This window comes from Malaclemys terrapin, chromosome 6, assembly GCF_027887155.1.
Source record: "Malaclemys terrapin pileata isolate rMalTer1 chromosome 6, rMalTer1.hap1, whole genome shotgun sequence".
NCBI classification, from domain to species: Eukaryota; Metazoa; Chordata; order Testudines; family Emydidae; genus Malaclemys; species Malaclemys terrapin.
The window spans coordinates 43,126,566-43,148,052 of record NC_071510.1 but is presented as its reverse complement, the minus strand read 5'-3'; the positions used below and the strand labels follow the sequence as shown (position 1 = coordinate 43,148,052).

The 21,487-nt window shown below is 42.6% G+C and overlaps 1 protein-coding gene across 2 annotated transcripts in view; it reads right to left on the bottom strand.

Moving 5' to 3' along the window:
• The window catches only part of RIC1 (RIC1 homolog, RAB6A GEF complex partner 1), an 88,562-nt gene that overhangs the window by 42,098 nt on the left and 24,977 nt on the right, over positions 1-21,487 (bottom strand). For both annotated transcript variants that reach the window (XM_054032109.1, XM_054032110.1), the window contains exon 4: positions 861-968. In XM_054032109.1, coding sequence (XP_053888084.1) covers positions 861-968 — 108 coding nt within the window. The remainder of the gene's footprint in view (positions 1-860; positions 969-21,487) is intronic.

Sequence of the window (21,487 nt, the reverse complement as noted above, 5' to 3'; positions counted from 1 at the left end):
TCTTTCACTATCGTTTTTGTGCCTTCTTCCATGCCACCCCTACACTTGGAACTTCCTTTTGCACATCTGTGAATCATGTACCCATCCTCTTTTTTTTCAAGTCCCATCTGAAAAAAAATCACTTCCATAAAACCCACAGACACTACCCCACAGTGCTACAGCTTTAAAAAAAAGTCACTCCTATTATAAACAATCCAGACTGAGTTTCTTTCTGAGTAATCCAGTGCACTTAAATTTATGATGTTTGTTTAGATACTTTCAGTGCAGGAAATAGGTCTTTCGTCTTGTATTAATGCTGGGCACAGTGTGGACACTTCAATATAGTACCTGTCAGCGTTGCGGGGGGAAGGAAATGTGCTCACCAATGGAAGAAGGAAGCTTTCCCTGGACTTCACAGGTCAAGTTCTCCACTCAGCCTTTGTCTCTGCCCTAGCAGGTTTAGTAGGTATGAGGACTGGTACCACCATTCTGTATACCATACTACTCTGTATTTTGCATGAGCCAGACACAATATAGAAAAGCTATTTGAAAAATAGCTAAGAGTTTCTAAAGGGTGTACAAATGTGGAGCAGCGCGAGTAATTTTTTACACCTGTACAGGATGTCTACATTAGATGTTTGTACTGATGCTGCTACACCAGGGCAAAAAATCCACACCATAGACAAGGCCTGTAGACAAGCACCGAGGCGAAGTATTTGTGCAAATAAGTTTCCACTTTCCATCTACCAATTAGCAACTTAGATTTTACTTTCTTTGGTCTATTTTCTCGTTCCACTCCCCGCAACTCGTTGTTTAAAAAAAAAAGCTCCATTATTGAGGCAAAAACTCTAGATAGACACATGTATGATTATATACCACACCTGGTGATCGATGCTTGCAAATCCAGCACTTTCTTCATCTCTAGATTTAACGAAGGAGCACATTGCTCTTCCTTATAACGTGGTGTCCCCTTCACATGTGGGCTTCCTCTACAAGAAAAATCAAACATTAAATTGAAATAAGCTGATTGTGGTCTCAAGTGGTAATGATTATGCAGATCCACATTTCTCACTCAGTTTTTTCTCTTGAAGTGTAACTACAGATGCTTAACAGGAGTACTTGTGGCACCTTAGAGACTAACACATTTATTTGAGTATAAGCTTTTATAGGCTAAAACCCACTTCATCGGATGCATGCAGTGGAAAATACAGTAGGAAGACAGATGGATATACACACACACACACACACACACACACACACACACACAACATGAAACAATGGGTGTTACCATACACACTATAATGAGAGTGATCAGTTAAGGTGAGCTATTACCAGCAGAAGAGAAAAAAAACTTTTTGTAGTGGTAATCAAAATGGCCCATTTCCAGAAGTTGACAAGAAGGTGTGAGGAACCGTGGGGGGGGGGGGGGGGGGGGAATAAACATGGGGAAATAGTTTTACTTTGTGTAATGACCCATCCATTCTTTATTCAAGCCTAATTTAATGCTGTCCAATTTGCAAATTAATTCCAAATCAGCAGTCTCTGGTTTTGAAGTTTTTTGTTGTAATATTGCGACTTTTAGGTCTGTAATCAAGTGACCAGGGAGATTGAAGTGTTCTCCAACTGGTTTTTGAAGGTTATAATTCTTGACATCTGATTTGTGTCCATTTATTCTTTTATGTAGATATTGTCCAGTTTGGCCAATGTACATGGCAGAGGGGCATTGCTGGCAGATGCTTACAGATGCTTACTTAAGAATAACTGACACTAGCAAAATTAAATATTTTGAATGCAGTTTTGATACATTCACATTAGATTTATTCTTAGTCGTATGATCCTAGTCCAGCCTGAATATTAGAGATACTTGAGCCTTGATAAATTTCATTAATAACCAGAGTATTTGTCTGAATGCTGTTTATTAGCATGTGACTATATACTTTGTTCATTACTTACGTCAATTTTGATTTAGTGTTAATTACACTTTATGATATAACACAATGCTGTATATTTTATAAAATTAATGGTATCTTTCATATGAAACTTCTCTATAAAGTTTACTACTAAATCTTTTCTGAGAGGTGAAGAGAGTCCAATTCTCATGGTGATTCTGAAGAATGAAGTTTTGCAAACAATGACTTAGCAGGTCTTTGTTGTATTACAGAGGTTAAACACATTAACAAGATACAAGCATTTCAACAATGCTTTTCAGAGGACTCAACATTTATACCAACATTAATTCTGCATCACACCTCATGAGAAGTAGGAAAGCATTTATTACTTCACACATGGGAAAATGTGAGGCATACAGGTCCCACGAGTCAGTGCCAGAGCTAGTAGAACAAAGCAGTCCAACTACCAGTCCCCTGCTTTAACAGCAGACCATCAGGTCTAGCACCCTATAGATGTGAAATGCTTTATCTTAACTTTTTTTCAAGTTTCACATCCCTAATTCTTCCCTGCTAGCCATAAACTTGCAGTTATTTTAAACCTCAGCTCAATCCTGCTGAAATGCAACACAAAATGCTAGAATTTTCATATTAAAATACTATGTTGCAGGAGCACTTGTGCAAACCATCCAAAATCCAGAGTTTTGTGAAGCTATCACAACAGAAGGTAATTCAAGTATGGCCAAGTGTTAAATACATTTATAGTTATGATTCATAAACACAAAATTCTACACAAAAAATAACCCCAGGTTTGTTTGAAAAAAAGTCACAAGAGGAAGAAAATTTGTCAGACAAGGTGACCATTACCACAACAGCCTAAACTTTACCCCACTGCGTAAGCATTGCAGAAAACATTGTCCTTTGGGTGAGATTCTCTCTCAATTACAGGTTTCAGAGTAGCAGCCATGTTAGTCTGTATCCGCAAAAAGAACAGGTGCCACAAGTACTCCTGTTCTTCTTAGAGACTAACAAATTTATTTGAGCATAAGCTTTTATGGGCTCTCGATTACCACATTCTCAGGATTCACCCCACAGCTTTTGTTTAGCAATATTATTTAGAGGAACATGCTGTGTTTTAACAAACAAAGGTAGTAAATACAGCAGACAGCCTCATAATTCACTGTTGTCTACCATTCCATTGGTTGTTCCTGTAACATCAACTCAAAGGAGTGCAGCTCTACACTAAAAGAACAGAAGTACTTGTGGCATCTTAGAGACTAACAAATTTATTAGAGCATAAGCTTTCGTGGGCTACAGCATATGCATCCGAAGAAGTGGGCTGTAGCCCACGAAAGCTTGTGCTCTAATAAATTTGTTAGTCTCTAAGGTGCCACAAGTACTCCTGTTTTTTTTGCGGATACAGATTAACACAGCTGCTAATCTGAAAACAGCTCTACACTAATCTTCCAAGGTCAGAGCTACATCATCTATAGCACAGCACTGGTTCTCAACCAGGGTACATGTACCCCTACCCCTGGGGGTACGCAGAGGTCTTCTTAGTGGTACATCAACTCATCTCAATATTTGCCTAGTTTTACAACAGACTACATAAAAAGTAGAGTGAAGTCAGAACAAATTTAAATTTTATACAGAGAATGACTTGTTTATACTGCTCTATATACTATACACTGGAATGTAAGTTCAATGTTTATATTCCAATTGATTTATTTTATAATTATATGGTAAAAATGAGAAAGTTGGCAATTTTTCAGTAATAGTGTGCTGTGACACTTTTGTATTTTTATGTCTGATTTTGAAATGGGTATTCAAGACAAATCAGACTCCTGAAAGGGGTACAGTAGTCTGAAAGGTTGAGAGCCACTGAACTATAGTAAAGAGGAAATTTCAGGAAAAAGCTAGTGTACACACACAGTTTCTACATATATAATGTTAACACTGCTTAGAGAGGAAGGCTTTTGCAGCCCTCACAGAAGTACACAATACAAACATCTGGAACCAGTTAATACGAATGCATTGTTTCTGCAGAACAGCAAATCTCTCTTAGGAGAGAATACAAATGATACAGATTAAAAGAAAAAAACACTGAATACATCACTGCTGGCTGGAAAAGGAACACCAAATCTCAGCTGGTGTACACAGACATAGCTCCTTTGGAAAACAAACAGAACTCTCATAAGCCACAAAGCATCTTTTTCAAAAAGATAAGTGGTAATTTTGAACTGTATTTACCACTAATTCCATTATTCTATTCACCACTAATTACTGTTCATTAATTAACTGCTGATTATAATTTTGCAAATAAAATGTATCTCTTATTATCCAAATACCACAAAGGGAGAGACAGATCAGTTTGATGAATTAAACAAAAATATTTTATAATGTTTTAAGTTAACATTGTAATCTCTTCTTTCTCTGTTCATTGAAGAAATTTTTCTAATTCTTACATGTCAGATTCTCTGATTTAAAAGATAAACACTCTTTCTTACATAATACGAATACAGTTTAAGAAGGTGTATTAAAATCCAGACGTATACTGTGTTCAGAAATGACAGACATTTTCATGAGTCGGTTTTACTATTTAAATCACTTTGACCTTTAAACCATAAATGCATGTTGCTGACAGAAGCAGGAAGGAATGTTTCTGTGTTGCCACATCAGCAGCTACTGCACTTCTATTCAAATTCTAAGTAACTCCAGTGATTTCATACAAGCACTTAAGAGGGATGAAAACATTTTCCAAAAGCCAAAGAACTTGATGTCTATGAGCCTGTGACACATTTTCTGCAGAACAATACTTGCATTAAAATGTACAGGGAAAAAACCCTTGCTGAAGAAATAGATTAATAGGTTTGGTTTTTTTTGTTTTTTGCGCGCGCTTCTTTACAGGGTAAGCAGAGGGCCCAAAAAGTGTTTCTCCATTTGTTCCTCTCCATTGGGAATTCACGTCTTGACTAGTACCCTGGATGACTGAAGGCCTGGCAGAATTATGTCAGATGCCATGAAAGAGCATATTTTTATCTAAGAGATAAAGTTGGGTTTTATTCACTATTTAAAACTTCTGATTTTGGTTTTGTTACTTAATAAATATAAATACAGAATCATAGACATGTAAGACAGGAAGGGACCTCCAGAGGTCATCTAGTGAGTCGATCCCGAGCTGAGCCAGGAACAAGTATACCTAGACCAACCCAGACAGGTGTTTGTCTAACCCATTCTTTAAAACCTCCAAAGATAGGGATTCCACAACCTCCCAGTGATGTATTTAAGTACCTAAGTATACTAATAGTTAGATAGTTTTTCCTCATATCTAATCTATATCTCCCTTGCTGCAAATAAGATTACTTCTTGCCCTGCCTTCAGTGGACATGGAGAACAATTGATCATCTTCTTTATAACAGCTCTTATCAGGTATCTCCCCCATCCCAGTCTTTTCTCAAGACTGAACGTTCCCAAGTTTGTTTGTTTTTTTAAATCTTTCCTCATAGGTCAGATTTTCTAAACCTTTAATCATTTTTGCTCATCTGCTCTGGACTCCCTCCAGTTTATCCACATCTGTCTTAAAATGTCCCGCCTGAAACTGGACACAATACCCCAGCTAAGGACTCACCAGCGCCAGGCAGAATGGGACAGTTACCTCTCATGTCTTACATATGACACTTACTTTAATATATACCGTAATTATATTGGGCCTTTTTTGCCACTGCATTACACTATTGGCTCATATTCAATTTGTGATTCACTCTAACCTCCAGATCCTTTTCTGCAGTACTACCTAGCCATTTATTCCCCATTTCATATTTGGGCACTCAATTTTTCCTTCCTAAGTATAATACTATATATACTCATTCATTAGCCCGTTCGTTTATAAGCTGACCCCCCCCCCCAAATGGATAGGTAAAAATAGCAAAAACTGTATGACCCTTTCATAAACTGACCCTATATTTCAGGGATTGGAAAACTTTGGCTCCTTGCCCATCAGCGTAAGCCGCTGGTGGGTCGGGATGTTTTGTTTACTTGGAGCGCCTTCCGGTAAACAAAACTACAATGTATCAGAACAGGGATCGGCAACCTTTGGCCCGCGGTCCGCCAGGGTAAGGACCCTGACGGGGCAGGCTGGTTTGTTTACCTGCGGTGTCCGCAGGTTCGGCCGATCGCGGCTCCCACTCTTTGATGCGTCCCTTTTTATAAGCTAATCCCCGCTCTTTGATGCGTCACTTTACCAAAAATATTCAACTAATGAACGAGTATAAATGGTACTTTGCACTTGTCTTTACTGAATTTCATCCTGTTGATAACTTACCAATTCTCCAATGTACCAAGGTTACACTAAATTCTAAGCCTGTCCTCCAAAGTGCTTGCAAACCCTCCCAGTTTGGTGTCCTCTTCAAATTTCATTAGCATACTCTCCACTCTATTAATGAAAATACTGACCAGTATTGGACCCAAGACAGACTCCTTAGTGACCCCACTAGATACACCCTCCCAGTCTGACAGCAAGTCATTGATAACTACTCCAAGTATGGGTTTTCAACCAACTGTTCACCCACCATATAGTAATTCCATTTAGATCACATTTCCCTTGTTTGATTAGGAGAATTTCACGAGGGATCGTGTCAAAAGCCTTACTAAAAATCAAGATATATCATGTCTACCACTTCCCCCATCCCTGTCAAAAAAGGAAATTAGGTGGTATGGCATGATTTATTCTTGACAAATTTATGTTGCTATTATGTGTCACCTAGTATCCTTTAGGAGCTTTTACAAACTGATTGTTTAATAATTTGTTCCAGTATCTCACCAGGTATCAAAGTTAGGCTAACTAGTTTATAATTCCCTGGGTCCTGTTTGTTCCTCCTTCTAAAGGTAAGTATTGTGTTTGCTCTTCTCCAGTCCTCCATGAGTTCTTGAAGATATTTGTTACTGGTACTGAGACTGCTCCAACTAGTTCCTTAAGTACCTAGGATGAATTTTGTCAAGCCCTGTCAACTTGAATAAATAGAACTCATCTAAATATTAATTTAGCCTGTTTTCCCTATTCTGGCTTGTGTTCCTTTCCCCTTGTTATTAATGCTAAGCATATTAAACATCCACTCACAATTAACCCTTTTATTGAAGGCTGAAGGAAAATAGGCATTAAACACCTCAGCCTGTCTGTTAAAAATTTAACATTCCTGATCTTTAAAAGTGAAGACCTGAGAATACTCCCATTACATCCCTGTGATTCAAGGACAGCCTTCAGAAAAAAATCAGGAAGAAAAAAATTTTATGTCCCTCATATTTCTATGGTAAAATATAAGAATGGGGGAAGGGAACTGCAACTTTCAGGCCTTCTTTAATACATCATAAAGAATCAAAGAGGCACAAATTCTTATCCTGATAAGATTTCAGACCACAGAATAATTCCTTAAAGATATTTTAATTATAAGTCAATCTCATGTCACCTATGATACATCTATTTCACTGCACAGCTAAGATCATGAGTACTATATGGTTATCATAGAGCTAAGAGAAGCATCTTCCAAATTATGACATTCACATTTTAAGTGAGAAGACTAACTTGGTGTAAAACGACTAAATTGTTTAAAAATAATTCCCATTTAATTGCTGCACCTCTTCTCTCCAAAAAAATCTCTCACTTGTCTTCATCTTTTCCCATCTCCAACCCCATTCCTTCTTGTAGGTGAGCAACACTGTCCTCTCCAGACTAATACATTGGTTTCCATTTTGTTTTCGAACAATGCAGGTATATCCTGTAAATAAGGGCAGGAAATCTAAACAAACACAAAAATTTGTTACAGGACTTGCAAAATTAAGAACTTTACTTGCATATAAGCAGGGAAAGAGGTAAGAGGAAGCATGAGATACCATTCCCACTGAAGTCAATAGCTTCCATCAAAAAACTGATGCAGGGATGAAGGGAATAGGTTTTCTTATTTCAACAAAAAATGCGCAGTTTAGTCAAAGGCAGCAGCAGCACTGGGCAAATATTCTGAGTTCCACTTCACTGGAAATGTTTGCACTCTGTTCCTAAAAAATATGCTGAGCAGACTAATAGTATAGCACAGTGACAAACTTGTACAATTTTGAGTGGGAAGTGAAGGAGCATGAAGACCTCTATGTCGAAAAAACCTGAATACCTGCCATTTGATACACCCTGCTCCATTCCAAAGGCAAAATAATTCATCCTTCAGAAGTATTTTTAAAATGAGCCCTGTGATAAGTCAATGCTAGCAGAAATGATAAAGCAGTATCCAGAAAAGAGGTAAATTCCAACAGAGGCAGAGAAAGCATACTAACCTTTCTTTCAATTTGGTGTTGCTAAAATGTTAGCAAGGGGTTCCCAGGAATCCCCGTCAGTCCAGTACGTAAAAGATATTTTATCTTTAAATGAAGATGCAAACACCAATACAGTGATTCCTTTTCTACTGAAAAGATATGAGTAACGTGTAACAAATATCCAAAAGCCTGTTGCACCAATCTCCCACTACTTCTTTAGCCCACCTTACTACAGAAATATACCTCCTTTCCAGCCTTAATCAGCCCTGGTATCTGCACCTTGCCGGGACACTTTTGTAGTTTACTTTATATTTACAAATTACTGAACATTAAATAGTGCCATTATTAACTAACCAACATCAAGTACTGTGCCATGGGGAAGGTGTCACGGAGTATTGGGGGACTCAGGGCCCTGCTCCCCCGGCTTCCTGCGATTCACCATGACTCTCAGCCAGCCAGTAAAGCAGAAGGTTTATTTGGATGACAGGAATACAGTCCAAGACAGGTCTTGCAGGCACAGACAACAGGGACCCCCTCAGTTAGGTCCATCTTGGGGTCCCCGGGCATCCAAGCCCAGCCCCCCTTGGGAGGTCAGAGCCATCTATGCCCCCCAGCCCTCTCTCCCTGCCTGCTTCCAGCACTCTCCTTTCAGCGACCCCTCCCACAGCCTTTGTTCAGTTTCCCGGGCTAAGGAGTCGCCTCCCCTTCAACCCCTTCCTGGGTTCTCATGTTACACACTCAGGTATGCGCCCTCGGGCAGATCCCATCCTGCAATGCAGACTATCCCAGAACACTCCCCTGTCAGCATTCACAGACCACCGTGAGAACAGGCCCAGTTAGTCACATCTCTCCCCCCTTCGAGACCGAACTGAGCAGGGTCACTTTAGCCAGTGACCCGGGGAAGTTCGAACCTACCCCCGTTCCCATGGATGCCCCCGCATCCCTCCAGTTCCTTGGTGGGAATTACACCAGGCCCCTTCAGTTTCACGCCCCCCCTTAGGTCGGGGTGCTTGATGGCACTCGCAGTTCGCATGTGGGAAGGTTTATGCGGCCTGTGCCCTTTTCCCACCCCCATACCTCTGGGGTTCCAACTGGGCTGTGGTCTTCTCCCAGCGCTCCAGTCTGGAGGTCTGTGCTTTGGGCTCTCTTGGTTTAGAGCCGCCCTTTTAACCTTGGCCACCCTCTGGAAAGGATCCTTTATGCTGGGCAAGGGTCCTAAAGCTGTTTTCCCCTTGTCCCAGGCCTTCCTCCCCCTCTGACAGGGGTCACAGGATCCGCAGTACTGTCGGACAGTAACAAAGACCCCAGGCCAGTAAAAGCTCCGTAGCAGCCTCTGCTGGGTACGCCAGGTTCCCTGGTGCCCTGAGAGGGGAATATCATGGGCCCGGCACAGCAGCTGGGGGCGATACTTCTGGGGTACCACCAGCTGCCTCCTGATCCCCCCTGACTCCATTTCCCCTGGGGGAGCCCATTCTCGGTACAGGAACCCCTTCTCCCACAGGAACCTTTTCCGGCCACCTCGTCCCATGGTCTGTACCGCATTGAGGTCGGCTAGGTCCCTTATCTTCCGCAAGGAGGGGTCTCTCTGTAACTCGGCCTGGAACTCAGCAGCTGGGACAGGGATGGCCACCTGCTCTTCCTCGCCCGCTGGGCCTGAAGCTGCAGCCTCCCTGAGCCGTGTCCCTGGGCGTTCCCTCCCCACCAGGTTAGGGTCCTGCGCCTCAGGCAAGGCACCCCCCCCAAGGCCAGGGCGCAGTGCCCCTCGCCGGCTCTGACTGCGGGTCACAACCAGTGCCTTTTGGGGGTTGCTTGGCCAGTTCTCCAGGTCCCCCCCCATCAATACCTCAGTGGGCAAATACGGGTGTACCCCCACATCCTTGGGGCCCTCCTTGGCCCCCCACTTCAGGTGTACCCTTGCCACGGGTACTTTGACTGGTGTTCCGCCCACCCCCGTCAGGGTCAGGTAGGTGTTGGGCACCACCTGATCTGGGGCCACCACCTCGGGCCGGGCCAGCGTCACCTCTGCGCCCGTATCCCAGTATCCATTGACCTTCCTCCCATCCACCTCCAGGGGAACAAGGTACTCTCTCCGGAGGGACAGCCCCGCGCCTACCATATAAACCAAAAACCCTGAGTCTGGAGCATCCAGCCCCCTAGAGGAGCTGGCCTGGAGCTCTCCTCCCTCCTTAGCAGGTGGTACTCTGCCAGCCCCTCTTCCCTGGGAATGCTGCCTTTCGCCGGGCTGGGTCTCTACCCAGTTAACCCTCTGTGGGTTCGGTCTGCTCAGTCTGTCCCTGAGCCTAGGGCACTGGGCCCGTATGTGGCCCTTTTGGCCACAGTGGTAGCAGCCCATGTCCCATGGGTCCCCTTGAGTAGGTCGGATGGTCCTGATGCCGGATGCTCCCCTCTGATGGGTTTTTTCTGTATTTTCCCATGGGGAGGTCCCATGGTGACTCTCTCTCTGCGTTGTGGTGGGACTGTTCCTTTGGGACTCCTCCCTTTTATCTCCTGACCGGCTCTTTACAAACTCATCAGCCAGCTGCCCGGCGTGTCGCGGGTTCTCTGGCTTTCTGTCCACCAACCACAGCCTCAGGTCGGATGGGCACCGGTCATACAGTTGCTCCAGTACCAGCAGTTTAATCAGGTCCTCCTTCGTCTGGGCCCCACCAGCCCACTTGCTGGCGTATCTCTCCATGCGGGCGGCTAGTTGCAGATATGAGATCTCAGGGGTTTTATCTTGACTCCGGAACCTTTCCCGGTACATCTCAGGAGTCAGCCCAAACTCTCGTAGCAGGGCCCTTTTGAATAGTTCGTAGTCCCCTTTCTCTGCCTCTCCCAGTTGGCGGTACAATGCCACGGATTTGGGGTCCAGTAAGGGGGTAAGGACCCGGAGTCTGTCCGCGGGGTCCACACGGTGCAGCTCGCAGGCCGTCTCAAAGGCCTCCAGGAAGTCATCCATGTCCTCCCGCTCCTTGTATGGGGCCATGATGCACTTATCAAAGCTCCGTGCAGTCCTGGGTCCCCCCTCACTCACCGCAGCCGGGGGTTCGCTGCCCTTCAATCTCGCCAGTTCCAGGTCATGCTGACGCTGTCTCTCATTCTCCTCCCGTTCACGCTGATGCTGTCTCTCTTTCTCCTCCCGTTCATGCTGACGCTGTCTCTCTTCACGCTGATGCTGTCTCTCTTTCTCCTCCCGTTCATGCTGACGCTGTCTCTCTTCATGCTGTCTCTGTTGTTCACGATCCTCCAGCTCTCTCAGATTTAGCTCTTTCTCCCATTCCAGCCAATTCCGCTCCCCGGATGCCGAACGCCGCCGGGAGGATCCTCTGCTGGCCGGTGGGCTTCGCCGGGGGGACCCCCTGCTGGCCGGGGGGTTCACGGCGCCTTCGGTATTTGCTGGGCTCCTCCCCACCCTTCCCCTAGGCATAGGAAGGAGGGGTCTCGGGAAGCCCTCAGCAGCCGGCTGACCACTCCCAGCTGAGGCAGACACTGGTGCCTGCGCTGCATTTGCCAGGCTGCTTCCCTGAGACACAGGGATCAGTTCATTCGCGCGATCTTCCGCCTCCAGCTGGGCAATGAGCTGTTCTTTGGTGAGCCTCCCAATGCGCAGCCGCCTCTGCTTGCACAGCTCCACCAGGTCGCTCTTAAGCCGCTTGGCATACATCTTCCTGCTGGCCACTCACCGGCCTGTGTGCTCACAGCTCCCCACAGTTCCCAGGGGGCCCCCTAGTGTGCCAGCCCTTCTCGAGGTCACCACCTCTCTGCCAGGGTCGAGCTGCAGACTCCTCCGCCCCTGGGACCACTCGCTGCGATCCCCCCGGGGGACCCTGTTACTGCAAAAGTCCTTCTCGCTGGTCACACACTCCCAGGGGTAATAACAGTCTCTCTCTCACTCTTCAGCACGCCTGGTCCCCGTCAATCCCCCTTCGTTTTACTGCTCCCCAGTCACTTACTGCAGGAAGCGCCGTCCACGGGGTGCAGTAGATCCCACCGCTGCCACCAGTTGTCACGGAGTATTGGGGGACTCAGGGCCCTGCTCCCCCGGCTTCCTGCGATTCACCATGACTCTCAGCCAGCCAGTAAAGCAGAAGGTTTATTTGGATGACAGGAATACAGTCCAAGACAGGTCTTGCAGGCACAGACAACAGGGACCCCCTCAGTTAGGTCCATCTTGGGGTCCCCGGGCATCCAAGCCCAGCCCCCCTTGGGAGGTCAGAGCCATCTATGCCCCCCAGCCCTCTCTCCCTGCCTGCTTCCAGCACTCTCCTTTCAGCGACCCCTCCCACAGCCTTTGTTCAGTTTCCCGGGCTAAGGAGTCGCCTCCCCTTCAACCCCTTCCTGGGTTCTCATGTTACACACTCAGGTATGCGCCCTTGGGCAGATCCCATCCTGCAATGCAGACTATCCCAGAACACTCCCCTGTCAGCATTCACAGACCACCGTGAGAACAGGCCCAGTTCGTCACAGAAGGCATTATAGAGAGGTCACAATTGCCTGCTGCAGAAACTACCCAAGGGTCCATAAAAATGAACTACAAAGATTTTTTTAAATTGGATTTGTGTATTTTTTGCTTCTTTGTAATCTGTGAGACAGGCCTGAAATGGTCTCCCTGAGCCATCCCACCATGCAAGTCCCCTTTTACTCAATTATTTTCAGCTTACAAGTATTAAGAAAAAATAAATGTGGTCTTCTCTGGTGTTTCTGGAGGACTTCATTTTGGGATTGGTCTCAAATGTTTATTTACACCTTAGTTGAAGAATTAATAATGTGAACAACACAAGCAGTACTACACAGCATTTTAGAAATATAATGGTGTTTGTATCAGAAAGGATGAACACAGAGTGGTGTCCAAGAGGGAGCTTATTGTTCAAGTATCATTTTATAATTTACGGACATGTGAAGGGAACTATTAGAAGCTGTATGGAATTTATTATTTTAAAACTAGCTCGCTCATAATGGACAGATTCCTTTTTAGGAAAGCTGGGAGAGGTGCTGTCATAACCAGAAAATGCACAGAGTGCAAGCATTGCATATAGGCAGATCCAGATGTCAGAAGGCAGTGAAACAAGTGAAAGATAAAAGTTTTAACAATTTAAATTCCGTAATTGTTAAATCACTCTTGGTCCACAGATGCTGGAGCCAATAATGATGATAAGACGACAGAAAATATCATATTGCCTCTATATAAATCCATGGTACGCATCTTGAATACTGCGTGCAGATGTGGTCACCCCATCTCAAAAAAGATATATTGGAATTAGAAAATGTTCAGAAAAAGGCAACAAAAATTATTAGGGGTATAGAACGGCTTCCATATGAGGAGAGATTAATAAGACTGGGACTTTTCAGCTTGGAAAAGAGGCGACTAAGATGGGGTTATGATAGAGATCTATAAAATCGTGAGTGGTATAGAGAAAGTAAATAAGGAAGTGTTATTTACTCTCTCATAATACAAGAACAAGGGGCCACCAAATGAAATTAATAGGTAGCAGGTTTAAAACAGACAAGAAAGTATTTTTTCATGCAACGCACTGTCAACCTCTGGAACTCTTTGCCAGAAGGTGTTGTGAAGGCCAATACTATAACAGGGTTCAAAAGGGAGCTAGATAGATTCATGAAAGATCGGTCCATCAGTGGCATCCCTAACCTCTGTTTGCCAGAATCTGGGATTGGGTGACACGGCATGGATCACTTGATAACCTGTCTGTTCATTCCCTTTGGGGCACCTGCCATTGGCCACTGTCAGAGGACAGGATACTGGGCTTGATGGACCTTTGGTCTGACCCAGTATGGCCGTTCTTATGTTCAATTTACACAAGAATAGGCAAAGAATTGCCCTCAGTAGGCTAACCAGCAAATACCTGCAGAAAAATAAATTAATCTCCAACATTAAAGACTAAATCTTTGTGATCATGCCATTCGTGGAACGTAAAATCATGCTTGCCAAAACATGTCCTTTCCACAACACCTTTGCAAGATAGTTTGAAGCTTCAGACATTAAAAACTTTGTATTCACAGACAGGCATTATAAATAAAGAAATCGTATTACATACTGCATAAGCAAATTATGTGAAGATAAATCTCCACCCAAGCACTTGTGACACTCCTGCTACTGACAAAAAACTCCAAAAGGCAACGACTTTTAAGACAGATCCTGGCTGCACTGACAAATTAAACCATTTTAGATTAAATGTTTAAACATGGTTCATGCCTACAGTTTAGTCAGTGACTGGTCCGCACAGACCATGTATAAGTCCTTTATAAAGCACATTTTAATGCACTCTTCATTAATGTGTCTACATTAGAAAAGTGACCCTTCACTGACACTTCATTGTCTAGCATGTTTTCTATAAAGGGTTCTGAAAACTGTTTGGCCTCAACTGTATAAAAGCAATAAAACAAGTTAAATCCAGTTGAAACAATTCCAAACTAGGTCACTCTCTAGACTTAATTTTCACAAAAGCCATTTTAACCCAATGGTACCCAATCCACAATACAGGCAAAACTATGACTGAAAGCTTTTAAAGTGAATTCTAGCAGAGTCTTTTCTAGACTAGGTGGCTGCCACAGGATGCCACCTGTAATGCTGAATCACTATGAACTGGATTTTACTGCAGATTGAAGGAAATGTACGAACAAGCATATTTCAGCATCAAATACTGAGACAACAACTAGTTTGTTTACTTTGTAGCTTCCATAGGCCAAGCTCACTGCACATACCAAGGGTTCCCTGTATTTCTCCATTCCACTCCACAAGCTCCCCAGGAGCCACTCTCCCATTCCCCTTTATTTCAGGGACCTCCCTGTAACTCCCTCACCCACTCCTTCATGCCTGGAGCTGTGTGCGCCCCATTCCTGGGTTTCTGTGCCCCACCCATACCAGGGTCCTGTATTCTCTGCACCCATATTTCAATGCCCTCCTTTCCCCCACCCATGACAAGGGCTCTATGAGCCCCCACTTTCCCCTCCCCCCATTCCAGAGTTCTCCTATTTCCCACGAGGGGCTTTACGTACTCCCATTTCCCCTCCCATGGCAGGGGTTTGCGTGTGTCCCCATTTACTCCTCATGGAAGGGGCTCTGCCTGCCACCCGTTACTTTTCCCCCATGAAATAGGGTGTCTCAATCTCTCCTTGCCAGGGGTTGTGTGTGTCTCCTTACTAGGGTCCCACATTCCCAACCCCATGCCAGGAATGTGGGCACACCCCTATCTCCCTCCCACATTACCTACATTCATTCAGGATTTCGACATGTTAAACTCTATTGGGAGGATGAGTATAGATGAGATAGGGGTAGTATTATGCTGGAAGGCGTTAACAGGTATTATCAGTCAGTTGTTTGATGTACAGCTAATTGAGAAGGTGCCTGACACTCCAGCTGTGATAAACGGATGGCAGGAGCTCCATATGTTCCCCATTTTCAATCTTTTGGTAATCGGATTTCCAAATCAGTGGGCTGCTAACCAGAGATGCCAAGAACATTCCCAGAAAGTTTGGGATTGATTATATATCATGTTCAAAAGATCCCCCACTGCATACAAACAAATGCCATCAAGTTGAGTGTATGGCCTCGCAAGCTCAGGCAACTAGAGTTTCATAGACTAACATGGATGGTATAAAACTTTTTAGACTGTTACGTGCTAGCAAATACTGTCCTAATATAACTCCTTTGTTGCCAACAAAGGAAGGTGTAACTGGCCTAGATTTAGTTTCATATATAGTATAAAACTTGCCAATGAAGAACAGCTACCTATCTGAACCATATAGCTAAATCACAGTCTAGTACAGTATCAAGCTTATTTCCCACCAAAGATGCTTTGACAAAAGTTATGTAGTATTCAAATAACTATATACCACTTCATCCCTTTGATGCAGATGTTGATATTCTAGAGTATAAAAATCAAACCTCTGACCATATTAACCTTATCTTACTAAATCACAGGAAACTCAGCGATAAAGGTAACAATCTCTATACATTTAATCTTGCTAAAAAAAGATTGTGGCAGTGGGTAAAATTTTCAGGAGTACAGGTGACTTAGACCCAAGTCCCAATTTTAAAGAGTGACTTTAGACATAAATGTGTGACTTAGTGGGCTGGGAAGGGCCTATTCAGGGCCATGGCCATTAGGAAAAAACAATAGGCCTTAGGAGAAGCTTCTCTCCCACCTGGTGATGAGCCTTCCTGAGAACACCCCAAACAGCCTGTGAGTAATGGCTGCTATTACTTTACAAGGACATGTGATAAGACCACATGATGCTCGACTCCATCAGTATTTTTCCACAGACTGGTCTGGGAACCAAGCTTTGAAACAAAGGATTCCTGCCATATGCAAAAGCTATATAAGGCAGGGGAGTGACATCATCTGGGGTTCTTCACTCCCCACACAAGACGACTCCTGGAAGCACCTGAGGAACAAAGACTGAACTGGGGGGAAGTGGTAGACCCAGGCTAAAGGGATTTCTAGCCTGTGTCTGAAACACCTGGGGATTCCAAGCTGCAAACCAACTGTAGTTTGTGCCTTAAGAATCTGCAGTCCGCTTGTATCATCAGTTAGGGTGAGAGATTGTTAATTCAAATCTGATTTTCTAGTACATTACGCTTAGTTTGTGTTTTTGTTTACTAGATAATCTGCTTTGATCTGTTTGTGATCCCTTAACATTTTTCTTTTGTAGTTAATAAACTTGCTTTTTGCTTTCTCTAAACCAGTGAGTGAGTGAAATGCATGGGAAATCAGGAGTAGTTGTGGCACCTTAGAGACTAACACAAGTACTCCTGTTCTTTTTGCGGATACAGACTAACACGGCTGCTACTCTGAAGCATGGGAAATCGTAGCTCAAGGGGCAAAGGCGGTTGCATATTCCTCTCCTTATTGAGGAGGTGGCAAACTGGCAGGATGGTATTGCTCTGGGGTCTTAGGCTGGGAAGCTGGTGATTATTTTGGCTGTAGCCTCTCCATTGTTGTTTCTCATGTAGTGGCTGGTCAGAGAGCCTGCATGTAACTGAGGAGGTGGGGGGAAGAGCTTTCTACCCCTATTCATGGGAGCTCTGTTCTCAAGATACCTTAAAAGATACAGAGACAGCAAGAATTCCAATTTCTTGCTTCAAAGTGAGACCCCCTAAGAACGGTCCCTCCGCCCCCCACCCCAAGAATGTTTCTTACATTTAACCCTACAGGACAGTTTCCATGCTATACTCTTTATAAAATATTTCCCCCTCAAAAATAAAGCTTACATGAAGAGAAACTTTCAGTAAGTACCACATTGTGATCAGTAGTTAGCAATTTCATACTGACTTCCTTGGTGTTGATCTACTTGTACACTGGAATGGCTGGAAAACCAAGTACCATCTGATGACATCGGCATTTTCTTCCATTTTATTTAGCTAAGTTGAGACCAACATGAATTCAGTTCCCAGAGAATAGGATCATTAAAGCCTCCCATGCTCATTTAATAAGTAGACTTTTTCCTGTATTTGCATGCAATGCCTGAGAGAATGATTATAATTTGTCTACAAAACTGGGTGTTCCTCTCCATGTTCGTAATTCAACACCATTCCAACTACGACTCAATAGTCACACCTCCAAAGTAGGAGAAGGCTGACAAATTAAAGGAAATATGGGGATGAAGCAATTAAGCCCAAACTCCTTCCAGCAGAGGCCGTATTCTCAAGAAAAATCTGCCTTGGAAAATTTGGGGGGTAAAAACCCATAATGGGAAAAAATTGAGTGAAGAAGTAAGAGCACCTTAATAGCAGAATTTGATAGATTAAACTCAGTCTTCAGTCTGGGCAAAGACACAGAAATTAATACTTTAATGAGAACAATGTGCTTTAGGAGATACGTTGTCATCTGTTTGGACCCAGTTTTCTGTAAAGCTACCATGTAGCAGTTAATACCAATTTATAAAGGTTGTATCTACTCAACTGAGAGAAGTTTTTTTAAGAAAAGGTTAGATTTTGTGGAATACATAAAGTTACAGAATCTGTAATTTTATGCATCTATTACTTTCTACTTAGCTATCTAATTCTCCAAGCGTATTCAATTGCATTTTTAAAGATATGGGATGCGATTATCCAGGCACTTGGCTTCTCCAATTCAAGGCTTAAAGTGAGTGGTTTTAACAGGGGGCTTCAAATGAGCTAGTCAGCCTGGTTTTCTACTAAGTCACTTCCACAAAAAGTACCTTTTTGTAGCTTTGGATAAAATCAGAAACCAGTACTTTGGGGCCAATTGCATAAGGGTCAAATAGAGATTTAGGCATGTAAAATCTTGATGTTGAAGTTTATGAAATTCTACTTTTAAATGCAAGTTAGAAATTTAATAAGGCAAGATTTTCTAAACTACTGTAAGCTCTTAATTATCACTTCAAAGACTGAAGTTAAAGAAACTTTATTAAAGTTGAGTCAACTGTTCTGATCTTTGATGGCCATTAGCAGTACTTGTTTCCCAAATGGAGGCAGAAATACATGTTGCAACACTGTCCAAATCCTCTGTAGTTGCTGACAATTTAGCAGAAGCTGATACAGACCATGAAGTATGAGGATATAAGGACTTATCTGATGCAAATGAAGACCTGATACAAGCATTCTAACTTATTACTGAAAGCATTCATATAATTTTTGCTTTAATGCAGCTATGAGAGGCTTTTGAAGATGTAAGTTGTTTAGACAGCTTTTTTGATATTTCAAGAAATTTACCAATTAGTAAATCCTTTTTACAACAAAAGAGGTTTCCCCAGAGACCTGAGATTGGGTGGGAATTTGGTCTGACTCCATAGATCTAGGTGGCTTCAGGGCTAAAACGGGGTTATCTGCATTGCTCAGACTACTGAAAATAAAATCCAAGTAATTTGGTGAAGTCCTATTTAACTAGAATCTATTTAAAACACATGTAATTAAATCTCAACAGGAAAATGAAAACTGATCTTGGAAATAAACTCATTTTAAAGATTGAAAATACAGCTCAAACATGCAGAATAGCACTATGAGCCAACCTACCAGCAAGCTGTTATTAGCAGGTAGCCAAGCTGCTGCACATAAAAGATTGTGTTTCTAGGAAGCACCACATTGTTTCTAATCTCAGAGAGCTGATTTGTGGATCGTTGATTCATGTGAGGAAAAGGTGCTCCTCTTATGACAATCCTACAATATAATTAGGTCTTTCCGCCAATTTGTTTCTTGTTATAAACCCAAAAAGATCTAGGTGTGGGCATCCTATCAAATTATTCCTCCTAGGAAAATAAAGCACATCACAGAGAGGTGTTCAAGTTTTGATATCTATATATAATCTCCATCCTTCAAGGAATAGAGTCCTGACCAACTATACAGGAGAACCTGAAAGCAACTATAGATAAGGCACTGCCAAGCGCAACCAAGAAAATAAGAAAACAGAAAAATGTTAATCACATTCATGATAATTAAATTCTAGAAGTAGTTTAAGTGCTATTCATAAATCAAAGATCCTCAGAAATATATTAAGCTGATGTACTTTTAATAACCTAATACAAAAACTTCAGTACAGTACTATATAATTATAAATGAAATATTGGCATGTGTTCGCAAAAATCGAGGGTTAAGTTTAAACACACCAATGGTCTCACTGAACTCCGACTACTCATCTGATTAAAAGTTAAGCATGTGCTAAATCTTAGCAGGATTGGGAAATAGGTTGCAGGCCCCAAGACAGTCGGCATCTCTTGTATTTGACCACAGAAGTATCATGCACACACTGTGGGCCCATATAAATAGATCTTTAAAATCTCAATTCCTCAGCATAATGCCCTCCTCTTGATCAAAGAAAAAAAGTCTTTCACCAATTGACCTTATGAATTTCTATTAGGACTAAGTCAAACAATCTCTAAAGTTTTGTATAAAATTACTAAGGGCAGCTCTACACCTTAAAACATTGCATCATTGCAGCTGCGCCGCTGTAGTACTTAAGTGAAGGCGCTCCTATGCTGATGGGAGTCCCGTCAGTGTAGTTAATCCACCTCCCTGAGAGGCCATAGATATGTCAGTGGGAGAAGCCCTTCTGTCGACATAGTACTGTCTACACAGGTGATTTATGCTGATATAACTACGTGGCAGAGGGGTATGGATTTTTCACACACCCCGAGCAAAGTAGTTATACCAATACTGTATAGGTCTGCAGTGTAGACGAGGCCTAAGATTATTATATAGTAACTAACAGCTTCACTAGAACAGTTGATTTTAGAGTCTACCACATACTGTATCTTTAAACAAATTGTCCCTCAGGCTTTAGTTTTACTAGAACAGACATATTTAAAAATAAAATCCCGACAAAACAAAACAGAGCACACAGTCTCAATTCCTGATTAGTCTCATGTACTGTATACAAGATACAATGCCCCTTCAGTATATTTATATATTTCAAAAAGTATGTGCTCTCAGCATTTTGGGCTGTTTCATTCCATTTTTCTGGCAATAAAATAGGTGTAAAATAAATTTGCTGGGATCTTGCTAGTGTGGAGCTTCCTGTTCTGTTTTATAAAAAGGGAAGACATGTAACTACATAAACCTGACATTTATCTATGGTATATAAATAGCTGTAACAAACTGCAGAAAAATACACAATTAGTCATGAAAGTAAAAGTAAATTCAGCTTTATTCTTTACATCTGATAAAGGGCTGTCTGAAGGGCTGATATATGCACCACATAGTAAACTTCCCACTCAACCAAGCAAAAATTCATTTGGAAATCATTTAACATACTTGCAGCTCTGCTCCTTTTCCTACTGGCACTGATCATACTGCATATCAGTCCAATTTCTTGGGTGTCTGAAAAAAGGCAAACACCTGGCCTCCATGTTGTATTCAAAACTCAAAAGGCCATGGAAGTTTAAAAATACTTTTAGAGCAGCTTCCAAAATCATTCTACCACCAAAGAATCATCATCATAGAGTGGATCTCCATTTAATTCCAACCCACAATACTTTCTAAAATCTTACAAGTGAATTGCAATAAATTATTAGAGTAGTCGAATGTCAATTTTATACGAACTACAACAGACCCTGCATCTTCTTTCAGGGGTGAGACTTCTGTAAACTCCTTCCCACAGGTAGGGTATAATGGGGCAGAGAAACCTCTTGGTGCTACTGAGGAAGAAGTCAGATGTTTACATCACTCCCTTTCTAAAAGCTGCAGTACTACCCTGTTTCCCCGAAAATAAGACAGTGTCTTATATTAATTTTTGCTCCCAAAGATGCGCTAAGTCTTATTTTCAGGGGATGTCTTATTTTTCAGAAATGAAAAATGCCTTATTATCGGTGGATGCCTTATTATCGGGGAGGTCTTATTATCGGGGGGATGC